Consider the following 23645-nt stretch of genomic DNA (forward strand, 5'->3'; position numbering starts at 1 on the left):
GCGCGTCTAATGCCGTTTGGACAGGGAGCCTTTCATCCGCTCGTGGGAGCGAGGCCCCGGCATTGAGCCGGCAGCTCCCCGCGCTCCGGCCCTCGGCGCTCCCAACCCCGCGGGAGCCATCCGGCACCGCCGCGGCGTCTTTGGGGGTGAGCGAGGTGGGGACCCCGGTCTTCTCCTTCCCCCGCTGTGGGTTTGGGGAGGGGGAAGGCTGTGGGTGCATAGCTCGGGGTTGGTGTGCGGGGCTGAGGGTGGGAGATGCTCCCCATCGCCATGGACTGGTCGCCATCACCTCATGCCGGGCTCCAGCAGGTTCCTTGTCCTGGTCCCCATCGCCCACGTCCCCAGCAGGTACCTCGTCCTGGTCCCCATTGCTCTGTCCCCAGCAGGTTCCTCATCCTGGTCCCCATCATCCTGTCCCCAGCAGGTTCCTCATCCTGGTCCCCATCATCCTGTCCCCAGCAGGTACCTCTTCCCAGTTCCCATCTCCCCATCCCCAGCAGGTATTTTGTCCTGGTCCCCATCACCCCATCCCCAGAAGGATCCTCATCATGGTCCCCATCACCCCACCCCCAGCAGGTACCTTGTCCCAGTTACCATTGTCCTGTCCCCAGCAGGTAACTCGTCCAGGTCCCCATCATCCTGTCCCCAGCAGGTTCCTCATCCAGGTCCCATCACCCCATCCCCATCAGGTTCCTCGTCCCAGTCCCCATCACCTTGTCCTGGTCCCCACCACCCCATCCCAGTCCCCATCAGGTTCCTCATCCCAGTCCCCATCACCTTGTCCTGGTCCCCACCACCCCATCCCCATCAGATTCCTCATCCCAGTCCCCATCACCTTGTCCTGGTCCCCACCACCCCATCCCAGTCCCCATCAGATTCCTCATCCCAGTCCCCATCACCTTGTCCTGGTCCCCACCACCCCATCCCAGTCCCCATCAGGTTCCTCATCCCAGTCCCCATCACCTTGTCCTGGTCCCCACCACCCCATCCCAGTCCCCATCAGGTACCTCGTCCCAGTCCCCATCACCTTGTCCTGGTCCCCACCACCCCATCCCCATCAGGTACCTCATCCCAGTCCTCATCACCTTGTCCCCATCCCCAGAAGGTACCTTGTCCCAGTCCCCACTGGGTACCTCACCCTGGTCCCCATCGCCCCGTCCTGTCCCCCGCAGACACCTCATTTCCCCATCCCGCTCCCCCCACGGGGCCAGCCCAGCACCCCAGGCTGCCCCCATTGCCCATCGACGCCCGAGGATCCCCAGGGAGGCAAGGTTTGGGGGGACCCTGCTGTGACGGAGACAGCGGGTGCCAGCCGCCTGCCTGGTGCCCCCCTAGCCTTGACGGTGGAGGTGGCATTGGGTGGCATCAGCCACTGAACGTGCTCTGCAGTGCGGCGGGCGCTTGTGTGAGTGGGGAAACTGAGGCACGGAGCTGGAACAGGTGGGGAGCTCGTGGCAAGTCGTACAGGCGCAAAGGCTGAAGGGGTGTCAGGCTGGAGCACACGTGGACACACGCATCAGCTGGGAAGAGAAGGTGAAGGTGAAGAGAAGATGAAGAGATGAGAAGAGGCAAGATAAGAAGATGAAGATGAGGAGAAGAGCGAAGACAAAGAAGAGACAAGTCGAGACAACAGAAGGAGAGGGAAAGAGGAGGAGGACAAGGACAAGGAGAGGAAGAGGAGAAGAAGGAAGAGGAGGAGGAGGACAAGGACAAAGACGAGGAGAGGAGGAGGAGAGGAAGAGGAGAAGGAGGAGAAGAAGGAGGAGGAGAGGAGGAGGAGGAAAGGAGGAAGAGAAGAGAAGGAGGAGAAGGAGAAGAAGGAGGAGGAGAGGAGGAGGAGGAAAGGAGGAAGAGGAGAAGAGAGGAGAAGAGAGGAGAAGAGAAGAGAAGAGAGGAGAAGGAGGAGAAGGAGGAGAAAAGAAGAGGAGAGGAGAGAAGGAGGAGAAGGAGAGGGAAAGGAGGAAGAGAAGGAGGAGAAGGAGAGGGAAAGGAGGAAGAGAAGGAGGAGAAGGAGAAGGAAAGGAGGAGGAGAGGAGGAGGAGAAGGAAAGGAGGAGGAGAAGAGCTGTTGGCTCCAGAGAAGACAAATCTCCCCGTGAGCTTCGCCAACCCATCACTTCAGGGGTTGGACAGGTTTTTTTGTTGGTTTATTTTTCTCCCAGTGAAAAGTAGCTTTTTGACCCAAACACACATTTTCATAGAGAAGGCTTATTTTGGCTGAAAGCCTCTTTTTTTTTTTTTCTTATTAAAAAGAAAAATGGCAAGGCTGGTGGGAAGGGTCACTTCTGTAAAACTTTTTTTTTCTTAAAAAAAAAAATAAATTTGGCTTTTTTTAATCAGAAATACCTCTGCGGGAGGCTTTGGGAGTGAATCATTCCCAAAAATCCCCTGTCCTGCGCCGTGCCTGGTCTTGCCCGGCTTTATCATCTCTCCCTGCAGCAAACGCCCAGAGACAGCAAAAAAAAATTAGAATTATTGGAAAATGCTCTTTTTTTCTTTAATTTTTTTTTTTCAGTAGACTAGAGGACATTTTTGCCCCATTTTCACCCCATTTTCCTGTATTTTGGTCATTTAACCCCGTGGAGACACTCTGGTGCCGGGTTCAAAAATTGCCCCAACCTTTAGGAAGGAGCAAGGAACGGCCCCGTGCAGTATTTTTGGGGTTTCTCAGGGCTTTGGGGTTACCTCCAAGAGGAGCCTGGACCTGCTGGGTGTGGGACAGACCTCACTGCACCCCCTTGGTAGGTTCTGGGGGGTGATAAGAGGTCTTCAAGGTCCCTGGGACCTCCCCAGCACCCTTCCGCCCCAGGCTGGAGCGGGGCTGAGTCTCACTGTAGGTTGTCTCCAACCCTGTCTCCTGGATGGACCTCAGGATAACATTGCAGGTAGCTTGTCTCCAACTCTGTCTTCTGGATGGACCTTGGGCCCATGATGGAGGTAGCTTGTCCTCAACCTTGTCTCCTGGATGGAGCTCAGGCTGATGTTGCAGGTAGCTTGTCTCCAGCCATGTCTCCTGGATGGACCTTGGGCCTATGGTGCAGGTAGCTTGTCCCCAGCCTTGTCTCCTGGATGGACCTCAGGACGATGTTGTAGGTAGCTTCTCCCTGGTCATGTCTCCAGCCCCATAATCTGGATGAACCTCTGACTGGTGTTGCACATAGCTTGTCTCCAGTCCTATCCCAAGCCTTATCTCCTAGGTGGACCTCAGACCAGCACAGGTAGCTTCTCCCTGCTGTTTCCAGCCCCATCTCCTGTATGGACCTCAGATCAACATTACAGGTAGCTCATCTCCAGCCCTGTCTCTAGCCCCATCTCCTGGATGGACCTTGAACCTTCAGTGCAGGTAGTTTGTGTCCAGCCCTGCTTCCAGCCTCATCTCCTGGTTGGGCCTCAGACCTATGCTGTATTTAGCTTGTCCCCAACCCATCTCCAGCCCAGTGTCTTGGCTAGACCTCAAACCAATGCTGTAGGTTGCTTGTCTCCATCCCTATCTTCCTGATGGATCTCACATCAATGCTCCGGGTATCTTGCCTCCATCCCTATCTTCCTGATGGATCTCACATCAATGCTCCGGGTATCTTGCCTCCATCCCTATCTCCCCAATGGCCTTCAGACTGATGTTGTAGGTATCTTGTCTCCATCCCTATCCTCCTGAAGGACCTCAGACTGCTGCTGCAGGTACCTTCTCTCCATCCCTACCCTCCTGAAGGACCTCAGACTGCTGCTGTAGGTACCTTCTCTCCATCCCTACCCTCCTGAAGGACCTCAGACTGCTGCTGCAGGTACCTTCTCTCCATCCCTACCCTCCTGAAGAACCTCAGACCGCTGCTGCAGCCCACCTCCACCTTCTCTGAGCTCCCCAAACCCAACCCACCACCTTACCTTGCCGACAGCACCCATCCCTGACCCTAGCTGGACCTGGCTCGTGGTGGACACCCCTAGAGGGGCCAAGACCGTGGTGGAGAGAGAACTGGAGACAGGCGGAGGGGATGGAGCGCCTTCAAAATTGACACCATATGGCTGTTCCTTATCCCCAGGCCCAGTAAATAGGTCTTTCATGCTGGGCCGGTTGCCATAGGAGCAAACACGCAGGAAATATCCCAGATAACTCGAATAGTGGCGAAAACATATGTTTTGGATAAAACCCGGCAGAAAATCGCCCCATTTCACCCCTCCAAGGCGTTTTACCTGCACGGTTTTAATCCCTTTCCCCCTCCCTGTGCATGCACAGGGTGGAGAAACTGAGGCACGCCGGCTCCTCGCCCCCTTGTCACCCAGCAGTGGGAAATCTGATGGGTTCCTTGCAACGCAGCGCAATTGCCGGCGGGTCCCCGGCATCATCTCGCCGCCGCCGCCACCTCCTCCTCCTCCTCCTCCTCCTCGCCCCTTATCAAGACGGATGGCTGGATGCAAGGCCATGCGCTTGCTCTGCGAGCATTTCACTTTGATTTGCCAAGGAATTTGCTTTGCTTTTGCTTTTATTTTTTTTCTTGCCTTCCCCCCCCTCCCTTTTTCTTTCTTTTTCCAGCCTCGGCCGAACCTTTCCTTATCGCATCTGGCGAGCAGCAGGCCCCCAGTGCTCCCCTGGCCACTCTCCAAGCACCGAATGCAAAGCCGCCAGCCAAGCTGCTGCAGCGTGGCCAGGTTTCCCCGCACCGCAGCGTCCCGTGAGGCCGAGCCCCGAGCAAACCGACAGGCCCTCGTGCTGTGCTTGCTCTCAGGGAAGGGGAAACTGAGGCACGGAAAACCTGAAAAGCTGCTGCGGGTGTCTCCGGCTCCTGCAAAGTGGCTTCGTGCATCCCTGTGTGCTGCAAACACCCCTGCGCTCTGCGAACACCCCTGTGCTCTGCGAACACCCCTGTGCTCTGCAAACATCCTCATGTGCTGCAAGCATCCCTGTGTGCCACAAATACCCCCCAGCCACTGCAAATATTCCTGCGTGCTGCAAACATTCCCATGCTGCTGCAAACACCCTTGCATGTTGCAAGCATCCCTGCATGCTGCTGCAAACATCCCTGCATGCCGCAAACACCCTGCACATTGCGAACAGCCCCGTGTTGCGAGCATCCCTGCATGCTGCTGCAAACATCCCTGCATGCTGCAAACATCCCCGAGCACTGCAATCATCCCTGCATGCTGCTGCAAACACCCTTGCATGTTGCAAGCATCCCTGCATGCTGCTGCAAACACCCTTGCATGCCGCAAACACCCTGCACATTGCGAACAGCCCCGTGTTGCGAGCATCCCTGCATGCTGCTGCAAACATCCCTGCATGCTGCAAACATCCCCAAGCACTGCAATCATCCCTGCATGCTGCTGCAAACACCCTTGCATGCTGCAAACACCCTGCACATTGCGAACAGCCCCGTGCTGCGAGCATCCCTGCATGCTGCTGCAAACATCCCTGCATGCTGCAAACATCCCCGAGCACTGCAATCATCCCTGCATGCTGCTGCAAACACCCTTGCATGCTGCAAACATCCCTGCATGCTGCTGCAAACATCCCTGCATGCCGCAAACACCCTGCACATTGCGAACAGCCCCGTGTTGCGACCATCCCTGCATGCTGCTGCAAACATCCCTGCATGCTGCAAACATCCCCGAGCACTGCAATCATCCCTGCATGCTGCTGCAAACACCCTTGCATGCTGCAAACACCCTGCACATTGCGAACAGCCCCATGTTGCGAGCATCCCTGCATGCTGCTGCAAACATCCCTGCACATTGCGAACATCCCTGCATGCTGCTGCAAACATCCTTGCAAGCCGCAAACATCCCTGCACATTGCGAACAGCCCCGTGTTGCGAGCATCCCTGCATGCTGCTGCAAACATCCCTGCATGCTGCAAACATCCCCGAGCACTGCAATCATCCCTGCATGCTGCTGCAAACACCCTTGCATGCTGCAAACACCCTGCACATTGCGAACAGCCCCGTGTTGCGAGCATCCCTGCATGCTGCTGCAAACATCCCTGCACACTGCGAACAGCCCCGTGTTGCGAGCATCCCTGCATGCTGCTGCAAACATCCCTGCATGCTGCAAACACCCTCGCATGCCGCAAACATCCCCACACCTTGCAAACTTCCCTGTGTGTTGCGAGCAGCGCTGCATCCTGCAAGCATCCCGGCGTGCTGCAAACATCCTCCTGCACTGCAAACATCCTTGCGTGCTGCAAACGTCCCCGCGCTCCGCAACGCCTCCTCACGCCTGTTGCCAGGAGGAGACATGGTTGCTGCGTCTTTCCAGCGCTGTCCGGAGATGGAGCGACCCCGTGGCTCCGAGTCCACCCCGAAGTCCACCCCACTCGTCTATCAGGACGAGTCAGGGCACCTCTGGGTGCTGGGCTGGGGAAGATTTTGGGGAGCGCTCTGGAGGGTCACGAGCAGGACGTTCGCATAGGAAGGATGGCACTTGTAGGGTACAGAGAGGACCAAACCGAGGGGGTTAGGGAGAAAAAACTAGGATGAAGGAGCAAAGCGCTGCGGGCCGTGGCACCAGGGCGATAACCGGTGGGAGGTGGTCCGGCCGACCTGGGATTTCTCCCGGTGCCATCGTGTAAATACTGCTGACGGGAGGAATGTGCAAGTGCGGAGGAGAAATCCCCTTCCCCAGCCGGAGCATCGCCTCGCTCCTCCCTCGCAGCGGGTCTCAGAACCCCTCCAGACGCTTTTTTCCCTTCCAAGCCTCCTGTGCAATTTTTTCCCCCCCTTTATTTTGGTGGGGTGCACGTCCCTCGTGAGGTGCAGCGTCCCCGCCACTCGCTGCATCCCTGCGACTGCTGCATCCCTGCCACTGCTGCATCCCTGCCACTGCTGCATCCCTGCCACTGCTGCATCCCTGCCACTGCTGCATCTCTGCTGCATCCCTGCCACTGCTGCATCTCTGCTGCATCCCTGCCACTGCTGCATCTCTGCTGCATCCCTGCCACTGCTGCATCCCTGCCACTGCTGCATCTCTGCTGCATCCCTGCCACTGCTGCATCCCTGCCACTGCTGCATCTCTGCTACTGCTGCATCCCTGCCACCGCCGCATCCCTGCTGCATCCCTGCCCGCAGCTCCTCTGCAGATGCAGAGCCCCGCTGCAATCCCAAATGCATTTTCCCTCTTCAGCTGCTGGTTTTTTGTTTGTTTCCCCCCCCTTTTCTTTTTAATAACCTTTCGGTGCATCTCCCCAACCTCCTCCTTTCCCCCCCTAAGCTCTATTATGGCTTTGGGAGGTTTAGCAAAATAAACGCGGCCAAACCGTAACCCTCCTAGTGTGCTAAATTGCTGGAAAAGCCAGAACAGCTTCGCAGGGCGGCCGAGGGCTTGCGGCGAGGCACCGAAAGGCCCCTGAGCTGCTCAGCCCTCCAAGCAAAGCCCGGCAGATGCAATCAATTTAATTCCTCCCTTTCCCTCCGCTTTTTGACACGTTTTCTAGCAGGGCATGGTCCTCGCGCCCGAGTCCCTCTGCCCAAGGAGGGTCTTGGGTGCTGAGCCAGGCGAGACGATGCTAAAGCGAGGAGGGAATGAAGCAATGAGATAAAACCCTCCAGAACGAGGGGGAAAAATGCATTTTTCCTGCCAGACCCCCTCGCTTTCCTCCTCTCCCCATCCCCAAAAATCCTGGCAGGGGCCAAATGATGCTCGAAAGCCACTTAAAGGTTCAGTTCCCCACGCCCGGGGGGGTATTTTTTCCCCTTCATGGGCTGGTTTTGCTCTTTTCCCCCCGCCGACGCTCAGCTTGCTCCATGCCTGGGGGTTGCAAAGCAGCAGAGGAGGTTTTTTTTGGGGTGCTTGGGGTTTTTTTAGGGTGTTTTGGCTTTTGCAGGGTCCGCTCTCAACAGCGAGAGCAGCGCTTTCTCCCCACCCTGCCCAAGAATGTTTCTGCTGATATTAAACCCGACCCGGAGGCATTTCGAAGGAGCTGACTTCCTCACCAAAAAAATGACCTCAGCCTGCCTGGTTTGGAGCTTTTTTCAACCTTTGTAAAGCATTTTTTTCTCCTCCTCCTGCCTGCCGGGCGAGAGGCACCGCTGGGCTGCATCCACGGTGCCAATTCCCCAATTTTGAGGGATATTTGCAGGTTTTAACCTGCAAATTCCAGTTTTAACCTGCAAATTCCAGGTTTTCACCTGCAAAACCCCTCCCTGCCGCTGGCAGGAGGATCCAGCGGCCAAACCTGCTGCCAAAACTCACCTTGCACCATCCTCCAGGCACTCGATGACCTGAAAAACTCACGTCCCTGATGGAATAAGAAGGGAAAAAAAGCCCAAATAAAAAGCCGACGTTGCCCGCGATGTTTTATGGAAGGGGTTTTTGCAGGAGTTTCCTTAAGAGACTCCTCTGCATTTTTGCTTTTATTAATGTGGCGGCCTTCCCGAGGCTGCTGCGATGGTTTTGCAAGAGCTAAAACATCTCCTCAGTCAAAAATCCAGCCCCTCTGGCACCTCCACAGTGAGAAACGATGAGGAGAAAGGAGAGAGACGCTGATTTAGAAAAGGAAAGGCTGGATTTGGGTGTTTTCAGATGGAATTGCTCCAGCTTTAGGTTTTTTTCTTATATTAATATTTGCTGCACCAAAGACACTGAGCTGACGGAGGCAGCTCAGAAAATAGAAACGCTTCTGCAAGAAGCAAATCCGTCGGCTTGCCAGTCCCCAAAAGGCCGATATTAGCAGGAGAATTCCAAATCTGCCCCTAAAAACCAGATGGGGAAACGTTTCTGCCGTTCTTCCCTGCTCAAAGTGGTGCATCGCCATCCTGGAGCTGCATCTGCAACCTGCACCTGCACCCTGCACCCCACAGCCTGCACGTGCGCCATGCACCGTGCACCCCACTTCTCGCATCCCGGGTCTGCATCCTGCACCCGTATCCCGTGCCTGCACCCTGCAGCCCATCTCTGCAGCTTGCATCCTGCATCTGCAACCTGAGCCCTGCATCTGCACCCTGCATCCCTGCACCCCGTGTCCTGTATCTGCACCCTGCACCATGCACCGTGCACCCCACTTCTTGCATCCTGGAGCTGCACCCTGCTTTTCCATCCTGCACCCTGCATCCCAAGTCTTGCATCCCACGTCTGCATCCTGCACCCCAAGCTTGCACCCCGGATCTGCACCCCACGGCCCGCATCTGCAGTTTGCATCCTGCATCCCAAATCCTACATCTGCACCCCAAGCCCTGCATCTGCACCCGTCACCCCACATCCTGCACCACGCACCCCACTTCTTGCATCCCGCACCCTGCAGCTGCATCCCAATTCTTGCATCCCACATCCTGCAGCTGCACCCTGAGCCCTGCATCTGCATCCCGCATCCTGCACCCCGTGTCCTGCATCCGCACCCTTCATCCCACATCCTCCATCTGCACCCTGCCTCCCCATCCTGCACCCGCATCTTGCACCATCCCACGTCCTGCACCCCAAACCCTGCATCTGCATCCCGCATCCCCACCCTTGTCCCGCCGCCAGGACCCCGAGGGCACTCACAAACCCCGATGGTCCCACCAGCCCCACCGGGGACCCCCACCCCACCCCGGGGACCCTATATAAGCTCAGCCCAGGGTCCTTGCTGGGCCATACTGGGCTGTGAACCCTATAGATGCATCCTGGCTGCACCTCATCCCCATCACCCCCCCCAGCCACAGGCCAAAAGATTAATTGCAATTAAAATCATTTGCAAGGCCGGATTGTCCCCATCCAGTCCTTCCTTCCAGCTCCTTCCCGGCCCGAGCCGGGCGTTTCTCCGGAGCAGGTGTGATACGGGAGAGCGGCGTTCCCAAACTGGCCCGCGCAGGGATGAGGCTTCCCCATCCGCAGGAGCTCCGTTCCCCTCCCCGAATTGCCGCCCTGGCACATCTGGCGGGCAGATGTGGCCACACGGCTGGGCTCTGCCTCCCAGATGGGGGACAAGCGGCGAAATCCCTGTACGGGATTCAAAAGCCATAATTTTTCCTTGGAAATTTTGCATTTCCCAGCTCGTTGCACACGTTCCCCATGTCTGGGGGTGCCACAAGATCCCCGTGCAGGGCCGGGCCTGCGCCACGATGCTCTGGGGCTGAACCATCCCTTGTCCTGCACCTGCATCCCATATCTGCACCCTAAATCCTGCTTCTGCATCCCATGGCCTGCATTTCCCACCCCACATCCTATATCCCACATGAGGCTGTACCCTAGAGCCTTCTTCCGCACCCTCAATCCCGCTTCTGCATCCCATGTCCCGCATCTGCATCTCACCCCTGCATCCCAAATCCCGCTTCTGCATCCCGTGCCCTGTAGCTGGCATCCTTCATCTGCATCTTAAATCCCATTTCCCACGTCACCTGTCCTGTATCCCACCTCTGCATCCCAAATCCCGCATCTGCTTTTTCATCCCGTGTCCTGCACCCCACATCTGCATCCAAAATCCTGCTTCTGCAGCCCCTCTCCCGTGTCCTGCATCCGTGTCCTCTGTCTGGAAACCTGCATCTGCATCCTAAAGCCTCCATCCTGCATCTCCATCCTAAATCCTCCATCCCGCATCCTAAATCCTCCATCCTGCATCCCGCATCTCCATCCTAAATCCTCCATCCCGCATCCTGTACCTGCATCCTAAATCCTCCATCCTGCATCCCACATCTGCATCCTAAATTCTCCATCCCGCATCCTGCACCTGCATCCGAAATCCTCCATTCCCCATCTGAAATCCCAATCCTGTATCCTAAATCCTCCATCCCACATCCGCATCCTAAATCCTCCATCCCCCATCTGAAATCCCAGTCCCGTATCCTAAATCCTCCATCCCACTTCTGCATCCTAAATCCCACCTCTGCATTCCCCATCCTGTGTTCTGCGTCCATGTCCTGTATCCTCCAGCTAGGAACCTGTGTCTGCAGCCTAAATCTTCCATCCCACAGCCTGTGTCCTGTGTCTGCATCCTAAATCCTGTATCTGCTTCCTAAATCCTGTATTTTTTGTTTCCTAAATCCTATATCTCCATCCGAATCCTGCATCCCATATCCTAAATGCATCTGCAGCCTAAATCCTGCTTCTGCAGCCCCTCTCCTGTGCCCTGCATCTGGCACCCTGCATCCTGCATCTGCACCCTAAAATCCTCCATCCCGCACCCTGCATCTGCATCCTAAACCCCGTCCCGCATCCCGCATCTACGTCCTAAATCCATCCCACTTCTGCATCCTGGATCCCCCATCCCATCTCCTGCACCTACATCCTAAATCCTGTCCCCCCTCTGCATCCCGAATCCTCCATCCTGCATCTACATCCGAAATCCTGTTCCCCATCTGCATCCTGAATCCTCTATCCCGCATACATCCACGTCCTAAATCCTACATCCCACCTCTGCATCCTAAATCCTGCATCTGCGTCCTAAACCCTGTCCCACCTCTGCATCCTAAACCCTGCATCTGCATCCTAAACCCTGTCCCACCTCTGCATCCTAAATCCTGCATCTGCATCCTAAACCCTGTCCCACCTCTGCATCCTAAATCCTGCATCTGCATCCTAAACCCTGTCCCACCTCTGCATCCTAAATCCTGCATCTGCGTCCTAAACCCTGTCCCACCTCTGCATCCTAAATCCTGCATCTGCGTCCTAAACCCTGTCCCACCTCTGCATCCTAAATCCTGCATCTGCATCCTAAACCCTGTCCCACCTCTGCATCCGGTGTTCTCCATCCTGCGTCCCGCATCTACGTCCTAAATCCATCCCACCTCTGCATCCTGGATCCCCCATCCCGTCTCCTGCACCTACATCCTAAATCCTGTCCCCCCTCTGCATCCCGAATCCTCCATCCTGCATCTACATCCGAAATCCTGTTCCCCATCTGCATCCTGAATCCTCTATCCCGCATACATCCACGTCCTAAATCCTACATCCCACCTCTGCATCCTAAACCCTGCATCTGCGTCCTAAACCCTGTCCCACCTCTGCATCCTAAACCCTGCATCTGCGTCCTAAACCCTGTCCCACCTCTGCATCCTAAATCCTGCATCTGCGTCCTAAACCCTGTCCCCCCTCTGCATCCCGAATCCTCCAGCCCACATACATCTACGTCCCAAATCCTACGTCCCCCCTCTGCATCCTAAATCCTCCATCCTGCATCTACATCCTCAATCCTCCACCCGCATCCCGCATCCTCCATCCCGCATCCCGCATCCTCCATCCCGCATCCCCCCTCACCGCATCCCTAACTCGGCGTCCCAAATCCCGTCCCCAGGATGCCGCGAGGAGGCCGGGGGACGGCAAAATAACCCGCGCCCCTCGGAACACCATGAATTTGTGATGAGGGAGGGGGGAGAAGCCGCCCGCGTCGGCGATAATGTTGGTTTAAGGCATTTTGCACGCTCCGGTGCTTCTCTGAGAGCGCCTTGTCCCCAGCGGGGCCGCACAATGGGCGCTTTCAGGGACCCGACTCCGTGCAGCCCCCTTTTTACCCAGAGAGATTTATAAAATAAACCTTTATCCCCTTAGAATTTCTCCCTCAAACCCCCAAAGCAAAAAATAATCCTCCCTCCGGAGCAAAAAAACCCCAAACCAACAAACCCCCAAACCCCAAACCCTAAAAATTAGGGTTGAAAATCATTCCCGTGGGATAATTGAGCCTGGTTAACGCACGAGACCAAGGCGGAGCGCGAGCGGTGCGCGGCCTCTGCTAAAGCATCCCGGGGGGAAAACGTGCCCCGTGACCCCCCCAAAATAACCCATTTATGGCAGGTAATAGGTGAAAAAATTAATTTCTTGCTTTGTTCCCTCGCAGCCTGCAAAGGTGAGACCCACTCATGCAACGAATTGTGTCCAGCCTCACCCCCCCCACCAAACCTTAATTCCCAAGGCATTCCCAAAGCTTTTATGTTGTTTTTTTTTTCCTTAGAAATATAAATTCCTGGGGGGAGTGAACCAGAAACCCCTGTATTCAGCCTAATTATCCCCCCCGGCTGCAATCTGTGATCTCCGGGACAATTAAAAGTTCTTAATCCCAGCTGAAAAGCAAACAAGGTCGGAGGCGGCGTCTTCCTGCTTCCCCCTCGCCCGCTGCCGGGGTCTCGCTCCCTGGCTGCAATATAAATATGCAATTAAAAAATCGCCGCTAATTGCTTCACCAAAGGGGGGCTCCCACCGGGGTGGGGGTGGGGGGAAGAAAAAAAGGCGGGGAAAGGGATATTAAAAAAATTTAGCAAAAAAAGGGAAAAACAAGTAAAAAGAGCGTTTTCTACCCCGATAATTAAACGCTGATGCAGCTTTGGGGAGAAATTGCGGCGCTGTCTCAGCGTTTGCACCCTGGGGTGGGTTTTTGGGGGGGATGCTCTTTTTTTGGGGGGGGGAAGGGGTTAATCCCCGGCTCTTCTCTCTCGCTCCAGCGCTAACAGCCCCTGGCAGCTCGTTAGCCCTTCCGAAAAGCAATTAGAGAGGTTGGAAAATGAGGGCAGCCGCTGCCCTGAGAGAGGGCAGGAAGGGGGGGTGAGCCCCAAAACCTTGGGGGGGGGGGGTAACAGGCTGGTTTGGGGCTGCACGGCTCGGCAGAGAACCCAGAGTGGGATTTAGGCCGGCTCAGCAATGCTGCGCCATCAGTAGGTTTCAGAGTGAACGACATCAGTAGGTTTCGGCGCAAAGGAGCCCCGCGCTCGTTGCGATACCCCCAAATTAAAAATAAAATAAAATAAAAAAATAAAGCAGCTGTATCGCACCCAAAACACCCCCCCAAAATACGGAATAAACCGGGATATATCGCAGCGATGCAGAGCGGCCCCCCGCATCGCCGGGGAGGATTTTTGGCCGCAAATCTCAGGGTTTGGGGCAAAACGCTGCTGCGGGGTGGGGGCTGGGCTGGACCGAAGAGGATTAATTGGGGTAACGAGCCAAAATGCTGCCGGTGCCCCTTTTTGGGGTGAAAATTGGGGGGCGGGGGGAGGGAACAGACCCCTAATCGCTATTTTTTATGGAATGCCGGGTTGTGCCGGGTTGGGAAGCACCCCAGGGCTCCCCGTTGGCGTCGCCCCCCCCCAGCACCCCGGGTGCACCCATCAGGCCAGCCCGGCACCCGCCGTCGGCCGCGGCAGGACGGGACCCATGGCAACCTCCCCCTCGCAGCAAGCGGCATCGCTTTGTCCCCCCCCAGGGCTTTATTGAACCTTTAAAATCCGAAGCGCGCGGTCGGTCGCCGTCACGGCGGTCGGAGGAAGAGGAGGAAGAGGAGGAGGGGGAGGAGGCAGGTGGGGTGCAGGGGGCTCAGGTGGCGGGCAGCCAGACTTTCTGGGTGCTGACGACGTCGCTGAGCTTGCTCTTGATTTTCAGGAAATGCCTCTTGAACTCCAGGCCGTCGCCCTGTGCGGGGAGAAGCGGGGAGATTGCATCAACCTGCACCCAACTTTGCGCTGCTTCGCGTCACCTTGCGCTGCTTCGCGTCACCTTGCACCCGCCGGGAACCGCTTTGCACCCACCTTGCATTGCTTTGCGCCACCTTGCACCCACCTTGCACTCTTACACACGCTTTGCATTGCTCTGCATCACCTTGCACCCACCTTGCATTGCTTTGTGCCACCTTGCACCCACCTTGCGCTGCTTTGCACGCGCTGTGCATCACCTTGCACCCACCTTGCATTGCTTTGCGCCACCTTGCACCCACCTTGTGCAGCCTTGCAGCCACCTTGCATTGCTCTGCATCACCTTGCACCCACCTTGCGCTGCTTTGCACCCACTGTGCATCACCTTGTGCTGCCTTGCACCCACCTCGCGCTGCTTCGCGTCACCTTGCACCCACCTTGCACTCTTACACACGCTTTGCATTGCTCTGCATCACCTTGCACCCACCTTGCATTGCTTTGTGCCACCTTGCACCCACCATGCAGTGCTTTGCACCCGCTGTGCATCACCTTGCACCCGCCTTGCATTGATTTGCGCCACCTTGCACCCACCTTGTGCAGCCTTGCAGCTGCCTTGCATTGCTTTGCGCCACCTTGCACCCACCTTGCGCTGCTTTGCACCCGCTGTGCATCACCTTGCGCAGCCTTGCACCCACCTCGCGCTGTCTTGCACACGCTTTGCATTGCCCTGCATCGCCTTGCGCCCAGCTTGCACCGCCTTGCACCCGCTGTGCACTGCTCTGCACTCACTGGGCATTGCCTTGCACCCACCCTGCACCCTCCAGGCACTGCCCTGTGTTCCCTTGCACCCCCTTGCACCCATTTTGCATCTCCTTGCACCCATTGCCCACCCATCAGGTGCTGCCTCGCACCCACCCAGCACCACCTTGCACCTACCAGACGCTGCCTTGCATCGCCTTGCAGCCACCGTGCACCCAGTGGGTGCTGCCCTGCACCCATCTTGCATCACCTTGCACCTACCAATGCTGCCTTGCACCCAACCTTGCATGGTCTTGCATCACCTTGCATGGTCCTGCACCACCTTGCATGGTTTTGCATCAGCTTGCACCCACCTTGCATGGTCCTGCATCACCTGGCACCCACCTTGCATGGTCCTGCACCACCTTGCATGGTCCTGCACCACCTTGCACGGTCCTGCATCACCTTGCACCCACCTTGCACGCTCTTGCATCACCTTGCATGGTCTTGCACCACCTTGCATGGTCTTGCATCACTCTGCACCCACCTTGCATGGTCCTGCATCACCCTGCACGGTCCTGCATCGCCTTGCACGGTCTTGCATCACCTTGCACCCACCTTGCGTGGTCTTGCATCACCTTGCATGGTCTTGCACCCACCTTGCATGGTCCTGCATCACCTTGCACCCACCTTGCACGCTCTTGCATCACCTTGCACCCACCTTGCGTGGTCTTGCATCACCTTGCATAGTCTTGCACCCACCTTGCACGGTCCTGCATCACCTTGCACCCACCTTGCACGCTCTTGCATCAGCTTGCACCCACCTTGCATGGTCTTGCATCACCCTGCACGGTCCTGCATCGCCTTGCATGGTCTTGCATCACCTTGCACCCACCTTGCGTGGTCTTGCATCACCTTGCATGGTCTTGCACCCACCTTGCACGGTCCTGCATCACCTTGCACCCACCTTGCACGCTCTTGCATCAGCTTGCACCCACCTTGCATGGTCTTGCATCACTTTGCACCCACCTTGCACGGTCCTGCATCGCCTTGCACGGTTTTGCATCACCTTGCACCCACCTTGCACGGTCCTGCATCACCTTGCACCCACCTTGCGTGGTCTTGCTTCACCTTGCACGGTCCTGCACCCACCTTGCACGGTCCTGCATCGCCTTGCACGGTTTTGCATCACCTTGCATGGCCTTGCAAGACCCTGCATCGCCTTGCACCCATCGTGCACCCACCCTGTGCCCACCCTGCGCCCCGCTCACCTTGGAGAGGCGAAAATCCACCAAAATCTTGCTCTCCATCTCCACCAGGTTCACCTTGAAGATGAGTTTGTTGTTCCTCCTGTCCGTGGTCGAGATGGTGACCTGCAAAACGACACCAAAGGGGGAGTCCCCCAAAATTATTTGCAGATGCAACGGCATGGGGGAGGTCCCACCCCAGGATTTTGCAACCCCAACCCCTACCTGGTTGGTGCAGCTCTTCTTCCAGCCGTACCCCATCTTCTCACAGACCTCCTTCAGGGCGCGGTAAGAGCCGTCGGCGTCCAGTTTGGTGAAGAAGCGCGTCATCCGCTTCACCAGCCGCTGCCACGGGCTCTGCCGGCCCCAAAAACCGGTTGCAAAGGTTATAAATCCCGCAAAGTTGCAGCCCCAGCTCTGCAAAATCCCCGCCTTAAGAGGACAAATATTGCAAAGCTGCACCCCCTGATGGTAAACGCTGCGAGTTGCATCTCCCGGGCCGCGAAGCTGCATTAGAAACGTGGCAAAGTCGCACCCCAAATATTACAAATACTGCAAAGCAGCATCCCCGGTATTGCAAAGTTGCTCCCTGATATTAGAAATATTGCAAAGTTGCTTCCTAATCTATGTATGAAGCAAAGTTGCAGCCCAAATGTAATAAATAGTGCAAAGTTGGACCCCGATGTTATAAATCGGATGCAAAGCTGCATCCCAAACACTGCGGAGTTGCACCCCGGTATTGCAAATGCTGCAAAGCTGCACCCCGACCATTGCAAAGTTGCATCCTGATGCTATAAATGATGCAAAGTTGCACCCCAAATACTGCAAGGTTGCACCCTGAGATGATAAACCTTGCAGAGGCGCATCCCCCATATTGCAAAGTTGCTCCCTGAGATTATATATACCGCAAAGTTGCTCCTTAATGTCATATATATGATGCAAAGTTGCACCCCAAATGTAATAAATAGTGCAAAGTTGGACCCCGATGTTATAAATCGGATGCAAAGCTGCATCCCAAACACTGCGGAGTGGCACCGTCATATTGTAAACGCTGCAAAGCTGTACCCCGACCACTGCAAAGTTGCATCCCGATGCTATAAATGCTGCAAAGCTGCACCCCAAATACTGCAAGGTTGCATCCCGATGCTATAAATGCTGCAAAGCTGCACCCCAAATACTGCAAGGTCGCACCCCGAGATGATAAACCTTGCCAAGCTGCATCCCGAGACGAAAACCGTCGCAAAGCCGCATCCCCGATACCGCGAAGCTGCACCCCGGTATTACAAACGCCGCAGAGCTGCACCCCGATACAAGACGCCCCGCAGAGCTGCACCCCAAACAGCGCCAGGCGGCCGCCGCGGCCCCCCCCGCGCAGCACCTGGGAGGAGCCCGGGGTGCCGAGGAGCTGGCTGTTGACCAGCATGTGCTCGGGGCAGGCGGGCTGGGAGAAGCTGATGCCCTGCACGAGCTTGTCGATGCTGGCCGCCCCGCTCTCCCAGAGCGCCCCGCCGGTGCCGGGCTCCGGCTGCGACGTGGAGTAGCTCGCCTTCTCCTCGCTGCAACGCAAGGGGAGAGGGGACGTTAGGGCTGCTGGCGCCAAGGAGAGATTGCAAGGGTGGGGAACGTGGAGGTATTCGGCTCTTGGGATTTTGCGGGGTTTTGCGCGATTGCGCGTACGCAAGCAGGGTAAACGCGGGCTTGTGCGCGGTTTCCGCCAAACCACCTCCTGGTGAAAAGACAGGGAAAGCCCTGCAACGTGCAAAGAATTGCAAAGTGCAAAGCCCTGCAAGCGTGCAAAGCCCTGCAGCGTGCAAAGCCTTGCACTGCACAAAGCCCCGCGGCATGCAAAGCCCTGCAACGTGCAAAGCCCTGCAACGTGCAAAGCCCTGCGGCATGCAAAGTCCTGTAGCATGCAAAGCCCTGCAATGTGCAAAGCCCTGCAAGCGTGCAAAGCCCTGCAACGTGCAAAGCCTTGCACTGCACAAAGCCCCGCGGCATGCAAAGCCCTGCAACGTGCAAAGCCCTGCAACGTGCAAAGCCTTGCACTGCACAAAGCCCCACGGCATGCAAAGCCCTGCAATGTGCAAAGCCCTGAGGCATGCAAAGCCCTGCAAGCGTGCAAAGCCCTGCAACGTGCAAAGCCCTGCAACGCGCAAAGCCCTGCAACGCCCCACAGCGTACAAAGCCCTGCAACGAGCAAAGCCCCGCACCGTGCAAACACGCAGGAAAGGTCCTGCTTCCCCAGGACTTGCAGCACCCAAGCGCGCGTTTGCGAGCCGGAGCGCGCGGGGAGGGCTGCAGAAGGGACCGGGGGCTCACCCGAGCGCGCTCTTCACCGGTGAGAAGTCCATATCGGAGCGGACGTGCTTGGAGAAGCCGCCGGGGGAGTCGGTGACCCCCCCTGAGGACATGCGAGCCCGCTTGACGCCTGCAAAGGGAGAAGACACCCAATAACCCCCCCAGATCTGGAGGGACGAGCGCGTTCCTCGGCAGCCCCTTACCCTTTTTGAGGGGTTTGCTGTACCACCGGTCCTTCTTGATGTCGGGGATGGTGATCCTCGCCGTCGGGCTCTCCGTCAGGATCTTGTGCAGCAAAGCTGGGGGAGACGGGGGGGCGGAATGGCGATTGCCGGCGCGGCATCGAGCGCCGCCGGGGTGCCAGGTGCTTACCTAAGGGTGCCGAATCGATCTTCTTCCAAGGCGGGAGGTAGGTTTTCCTCTCCTTCCAGTCGCTGTATTCCTGGCAGCTATCGCTGGGCTGGTCCCAGGGCAGCTCTGCTGGCGGGGAAAACCCGCTGCGTTATTGCACGGGGGCCGAGGGAAAACGGAAAGGGGGAAAATGCAGCCAAGGAGGCGGCGCAGCGAGATTTGCACGGGGAGTTTTCGCAAGGGGGGGTAATAAAGACCGGTTCTGCGTGGTTTTAAAAAGGGGGCAACGTGCGAAGGCGCTGCAATGTGCAAAAGCCCCGTGGCGTGCAAAGCCCTGCAACGTGCAAACACCCCGCAGCGTGCAAAGCCGTGTGGCATGCAAACACTCTGCAACGGGCAAACACTCTGCAGTTTGCAAACGCCCCGCAGCATGCAAAAGCATTGCCATGTGCAAAAGCCCGGCGGCATGCAAAGCCCTGCAGCGTGCAAACGCCCAGCAGCGTGCAAACACCCAGCAGCGTGCAAACACCTTGCAATGTGCAAACGCCCTGCAGCGTCCAAACGCCCTGCAGCGTGCACATGCCCAGCGGCGTGTAAATGCCCAGCAGCGTGCAAACGCGCAGCGGCGTGCACAAGCCCACAGCAGCCCCAACGACGTCGCCGCGGCCATTTTCTGTGCCAGGCACCTCTGCTCTGAACCAGGCGCTGCGTCTCCTGTATTCCCCCCGTGCATTCCGTACCGTCCCCATGCATCTCGTGCCCCCCTTACACATCTCATACCTTCCCCTTCTGCATCGTACGACCCCATGCCTTCCATACACCCCCCTTATGTATTTCATACGCCCCTGCTATGCACGTCGTGTGTCCCTCTACGTCTCCCTTACGCATCTCATACCTCCCCCCTCGTTTCCTACATCCCTCCCTATGCATTCCATACATCCCCCTTCTGCATCTCATACACACGCACCCCATACCTCCCCCACGCACCTCATGTGGGCCCCCTCCCCATCTCATACACCCCTCCGTGCACTCCACGCGCCTCCCCTACGCATTCCATACGTACACCCCCTATGCATTTCATACTCCCCCCCCGCGTTTCAGATGCCCCTCTGCACCCCCTACGCGCCCAAACGCCCCTCGCACCCCCCCGCATTTCACCTATGTCCCTGGAGCATCTTATGCATCCCGCCACCTTACGCGTTCCGTAGGTCCCCTATACGTCGCAGGCGGCCCACCTCCGGCCAGCATGGCCGTCAGCACCACGCCGCAAGCCCAGACGTCGACGGGCTCGGCCCTGAACTCGGGGCGCCGCAGCAGCTCGGGGGCCACGTAGGGCAGGGTGCCGCACATCTTGTTGAGCAGCCGCTCCCGGCCGTTGTGCTTGAAGACGGTGGCCAAGCCGAAATCGGAGATTTTCAGGTTATCTGGGCCCCAATTCAAAAATTAAAAATTCAAATTAAAACTTCAACATTAAAATTAAACAGGGGACGGAGAGGGATGCGCTGCCCCCCCCCCACCTCCGCTCCACACCTCGCTCGTCCAGCAGCAGGTTCTCCGGCTTCAGGTCGCGGTGGGTGATGCCGATGCTGTGCAGATAGACCTGGGGACGGAGAGAAGGGTCAGCGCCGCGCGGGGACCACCGCCGGCATCACCGGCATCGCCGCCGCACTCACCACGCCGGCGATCAGCTGCTGGAAGAAACGTTGCGCCTCTGGCTCCGGCATCCCGATATCCGGCTCTGCGCGAGGGGAATAAGAAGGGGGAGAGCAATTCTCAACCGTTGAGGGATTAATTTTTTAAGGCATCATTTTATATAAAACAAAAAGCGTCTTTAAGCGGGCGTACCGATGCGGTCGAAGAGCTCGCCGCCGCTGCAGTACTCCAGGAAGAGGTATTGCGTGGCACCTTCCCGCCGGTGCCCGTAAAATTTGACGACGTTCTCGTGGTTGAGCATCTTGTTGATGCAAATTTCCTTCTTGATGTTCTCCGGGCAGTCGGCCGCTCGCTTCATGTCCACGATTTTCACGGCCACGGCTTCCTCGGTGCGGCGGTTGACGGCCAGCTGCACCCTGGGGCCGGCGGGGGGTCAGCGGGCACAAAAGGGGGATGAAACGCTTGCCACGGGAAACAGGCAGCGGGCAGGGAAGAGGCAGGCAACGCGGCGTGCGGTGGTTGTGCGATGGGCACGCAGTGGGCGTGCGAAGGGTGCACGTGGAGCGTGCGATGGGCTCGCAGCGGGCACACAAGGGGCAAGCAACAGCCAAGCAGCGGGCACACACAGGGCATGCAATGGCCATGCAGCGGGCATGCAGCAGGCGAGCAGTGGGCTTGTGGTGGCCAAGCAGTGGGCACACAAGGGGCATGCAACGGGCAAGCAGTGGGCAAGCAGCGGCAATGCACAGGAACATAAGGGGCATGTGATGGGCAAGCAGTGGGCATATAAGGGGCATGCAACTGCCAAGCAGCGGGCAAAGAGCGGGTCAGCAGTGGGCAAGCAGCAGCCATACAGCGGGCACGTAAGGGGCACGCAACAACCAAGCAGCGGGCAAGCAGCGGCCATGTAGTGGGCACATAAGGGGCATGCAATGGGCAAGGAGCAGGCAAGCAGTGGCCATGTAGCGGGCACACAAGGGGCATGTGATGGGCAAGCAGTGGGCACATAAGGGGCACGCAACAGCCAAGCAGCGGGCAAGCAGTGGCCATGTAGTGGGCACACAAGGGGCATGTGGTGGTCAACCAGTGGGCATATAAGGGGCATGCAACTGCCAAGCAGTGGGCAAGCAGTGGGCAAGCAGTGGGCAAACAGTGGGCAAACAGTGGCCAAGCAGCAGCCATACAGTGGGCACATAAGGGGCACGCAACGGCCAAGCAGTGGGCAAGCAGCAGCCATACAGTGGGCACATAAGGGGTACGTGATGGGCAAGCAGTGGGCATATAAGGGGCATGCAACTGCCAAGCAGCGGGCAAACCGGGCAAGCAGTGGGCAAGCAGCAGCCATACAGCGGGCACATAAGGGGCATGCAACAACCAAGCAGCAGGCAAGCAGTGGCCATGCAGTGGGCACATAAGAGGCATGCAATGGGCAAGGAGCAGGCAAGCAGTGGCCATGCAGTGGGCACATAAGGGGCATGTGATGGGCAAGCAGTGGGCACATAAGGGGCACGCAACAGCCAAGCAGCGGGCAAGCAGTGGCCATGTAGTGGGCACACTGGGGGCATGTGGTGGGCAACCTGTGGGCATATAAGGGGCATGCAACTGCCAAGCAGTGGGCAAACAGTGGGCAAACACTGGCCAAGCAGTGGCCAAGCAGCAGCCATACAGTGAGCACATAAGGGGCACGCAATGGCCAAGCAGTGGGCAAGCAGCAGCCATAGAGTGGGCACATAAGGGGTACGTGATGGGCAAGCAACTGCCAAGCAGTGGGCAAACTGGGCAAGCAGTGGGCAAGTAGCAGCCATACAGTGGGCACATAAGGGGCACGCAACAGCCAAGCAGCAGGCAAGCAGTGGCCATGTAGCAGGCACACAAGGGGCATGCAACTGCCAAGCAGTGGGCAAACAGTGGGCAAACACTGGCCAAGCAGTGGCCAAGCAGCAGCCATACAGTGGGCACATAAGGGGCACACAACAGCCAAGCAGCAGGCAAGCAGTGGCCATGTAGCGGGCACACAAGGGGCATGTGATGGGCAAGCAGTGGGCACATAAGGGGCACGCAACTGCCAAGCAGTAGGCAAACAGTGGGCAAGCAGCAGCCATAGAGCGGGCACATAAGGGGCATGCAACTGCCAAGCAGTGGGCAAGCAGTGGGCAAGCAGCAGCCATACAGCGGGCACATAAGGGGCATGCAACAACCAAGCAGCAGGCAAGCAGTGGCCATGTAGCGGGCACACAAGGGGCATGCAACTGCCAAGCAGTGGGCAAACACTGGCCAAGCAGTGGCCAAGCAGCAGCCATACAGTGGGCACATAAGGGGCACGCAACAACCAAGCAGCAGGCAAGCAGTGACCAAGCAGTGGGCACATAAGGGGCACACAACAGCCAAGCAGCAGGCAAGCAGTGGCCATGTAGCGGGCACACAAGGAGCATGTGATGGGCAAGCAGTGGGCACATAAGGGGCACGCAACTGCCAAGCAGTAGGCAAACAGTGGGCAAGCAGCAGCCATAGAGCGGGCACATAAGGGGCATGCAACTGCCAAGCAGTGGGCAAGCAGTGGCCAAGCAGCAGCCATACAGCGGGCACATAAGGGGCACGCAATGACCAAGCAGTGGGCAAGCAGTGGCCATGTAGTGGGCACACAAGGGGCACGCAATAGCCAAGCAGTGGGCAAGCAGCAGCCATACAGCGGGCACGTAAGGGGCGGGCGACGGCCAAGCAGTGGGCAAGCAGCGGGCTTCCAGAGGGTGCCCGGCGGGCGTGCAAGCGGCACAGCCCGGGGGTCCGGCTGGGCGGGCAGAGGGGGGGCAGTGGGCGTGCAAGGGCCGTGCCAGGGCCGTGCCAGGGCCGTGCCGCGCCCCCTCCCCGCTCCCTCCCCGGCCCCGCCGCACTCACTCCCCGTAGGCGCCTTCGCCCAGCGTCTGCACCAGGTCCCAGTCCTCCACGAACGGCACCGCCATCCCCGGCCCGGCCCCGGCCCCGCTCCCGGCCCCGGCCCCGCTCCCGCCACGCTGCCAGTTCCCGCCGGCGCCACCGCGCCACGCCCCGCCCTGCGCGCGCAGGAC

At 57.8% G+C, this 23645-nt stretch overlaps 1 protein-coding gene across 1 annotated transcript; it reads right to left on the reverse strand.

Annotated features, from left to right (window-relative positions):
• Window positions 1-14069: 14069 nt before the first annotated feature.
• On the reverse strand, window positions 14070-23602 carry CHEK1 (checkpoint kinase 1). The gene is made up of 12 exons (XM_072884518.1): window positions 23476-23602; window positions 20773-20996; window positions 20601-20665; window positions 20458-20527; window positions 20163-20351; window positions 18949-19053; window positions 18780-18875; window positions 18598-18706; window positions 17657-17834; window positions 16504-16635; window positions 16303-16404; window positions 14070-14294 (listed from the first exon to the last, which is right to left on the reverse strand). Exons 1-12 carry the CDS (start codon window positions 23538-23540, stop codon window positions 14199-14201), a joined length of 1431 nt encoding a protein of 476 aa, XP_072740619.1. The 5' UTR covers window positions 23541-23602; the 3' UTR covers window positions 14070-14198.
• Between the last annotated feature and the right edge of the window lie 43 nt (window positions 23603-23645).

This window comes from Ciconia boyciana, chromosome 20, assembly GCF_034638445.1.
Source record: "Ciconia boyciana chromosome 20, ASM3463844v1, whole genome shotgun sequence".
NCBI classification, from domain to species: Eukaryota; Metazoa; Chordata; class Aves; order Ciconiiformes; family Ciconiidae; genus Ciconia; species Ciconia boyciana.

Excerpts from the sequence above, each read along its gene's own strand:
- CHEK1 (XM_072884518.1), bottom strand. The coding sequence starts at position 23,540 with ATGGCGGTGCCGTTCGTGGAGGACTGGGACCTGGTGCAGACGCTGGGC. Across the intron at positions 19,054-20,162 it reads GACGGCCATGCTGGCCGGAG|AGCTGCCCTGGGACCAGCCC; the intron begins GTGGGCCGCCTG and ends CCCCGCCAGCAG. Across the intron at positions 17,835-18,597 it reads CCGGTGAAGAGCGCGCTCGG|CGAGGAGAAGGCGAGCTACT; the intron begins GTGAGCCCCCGG and ends CTTGCGTTGCAG.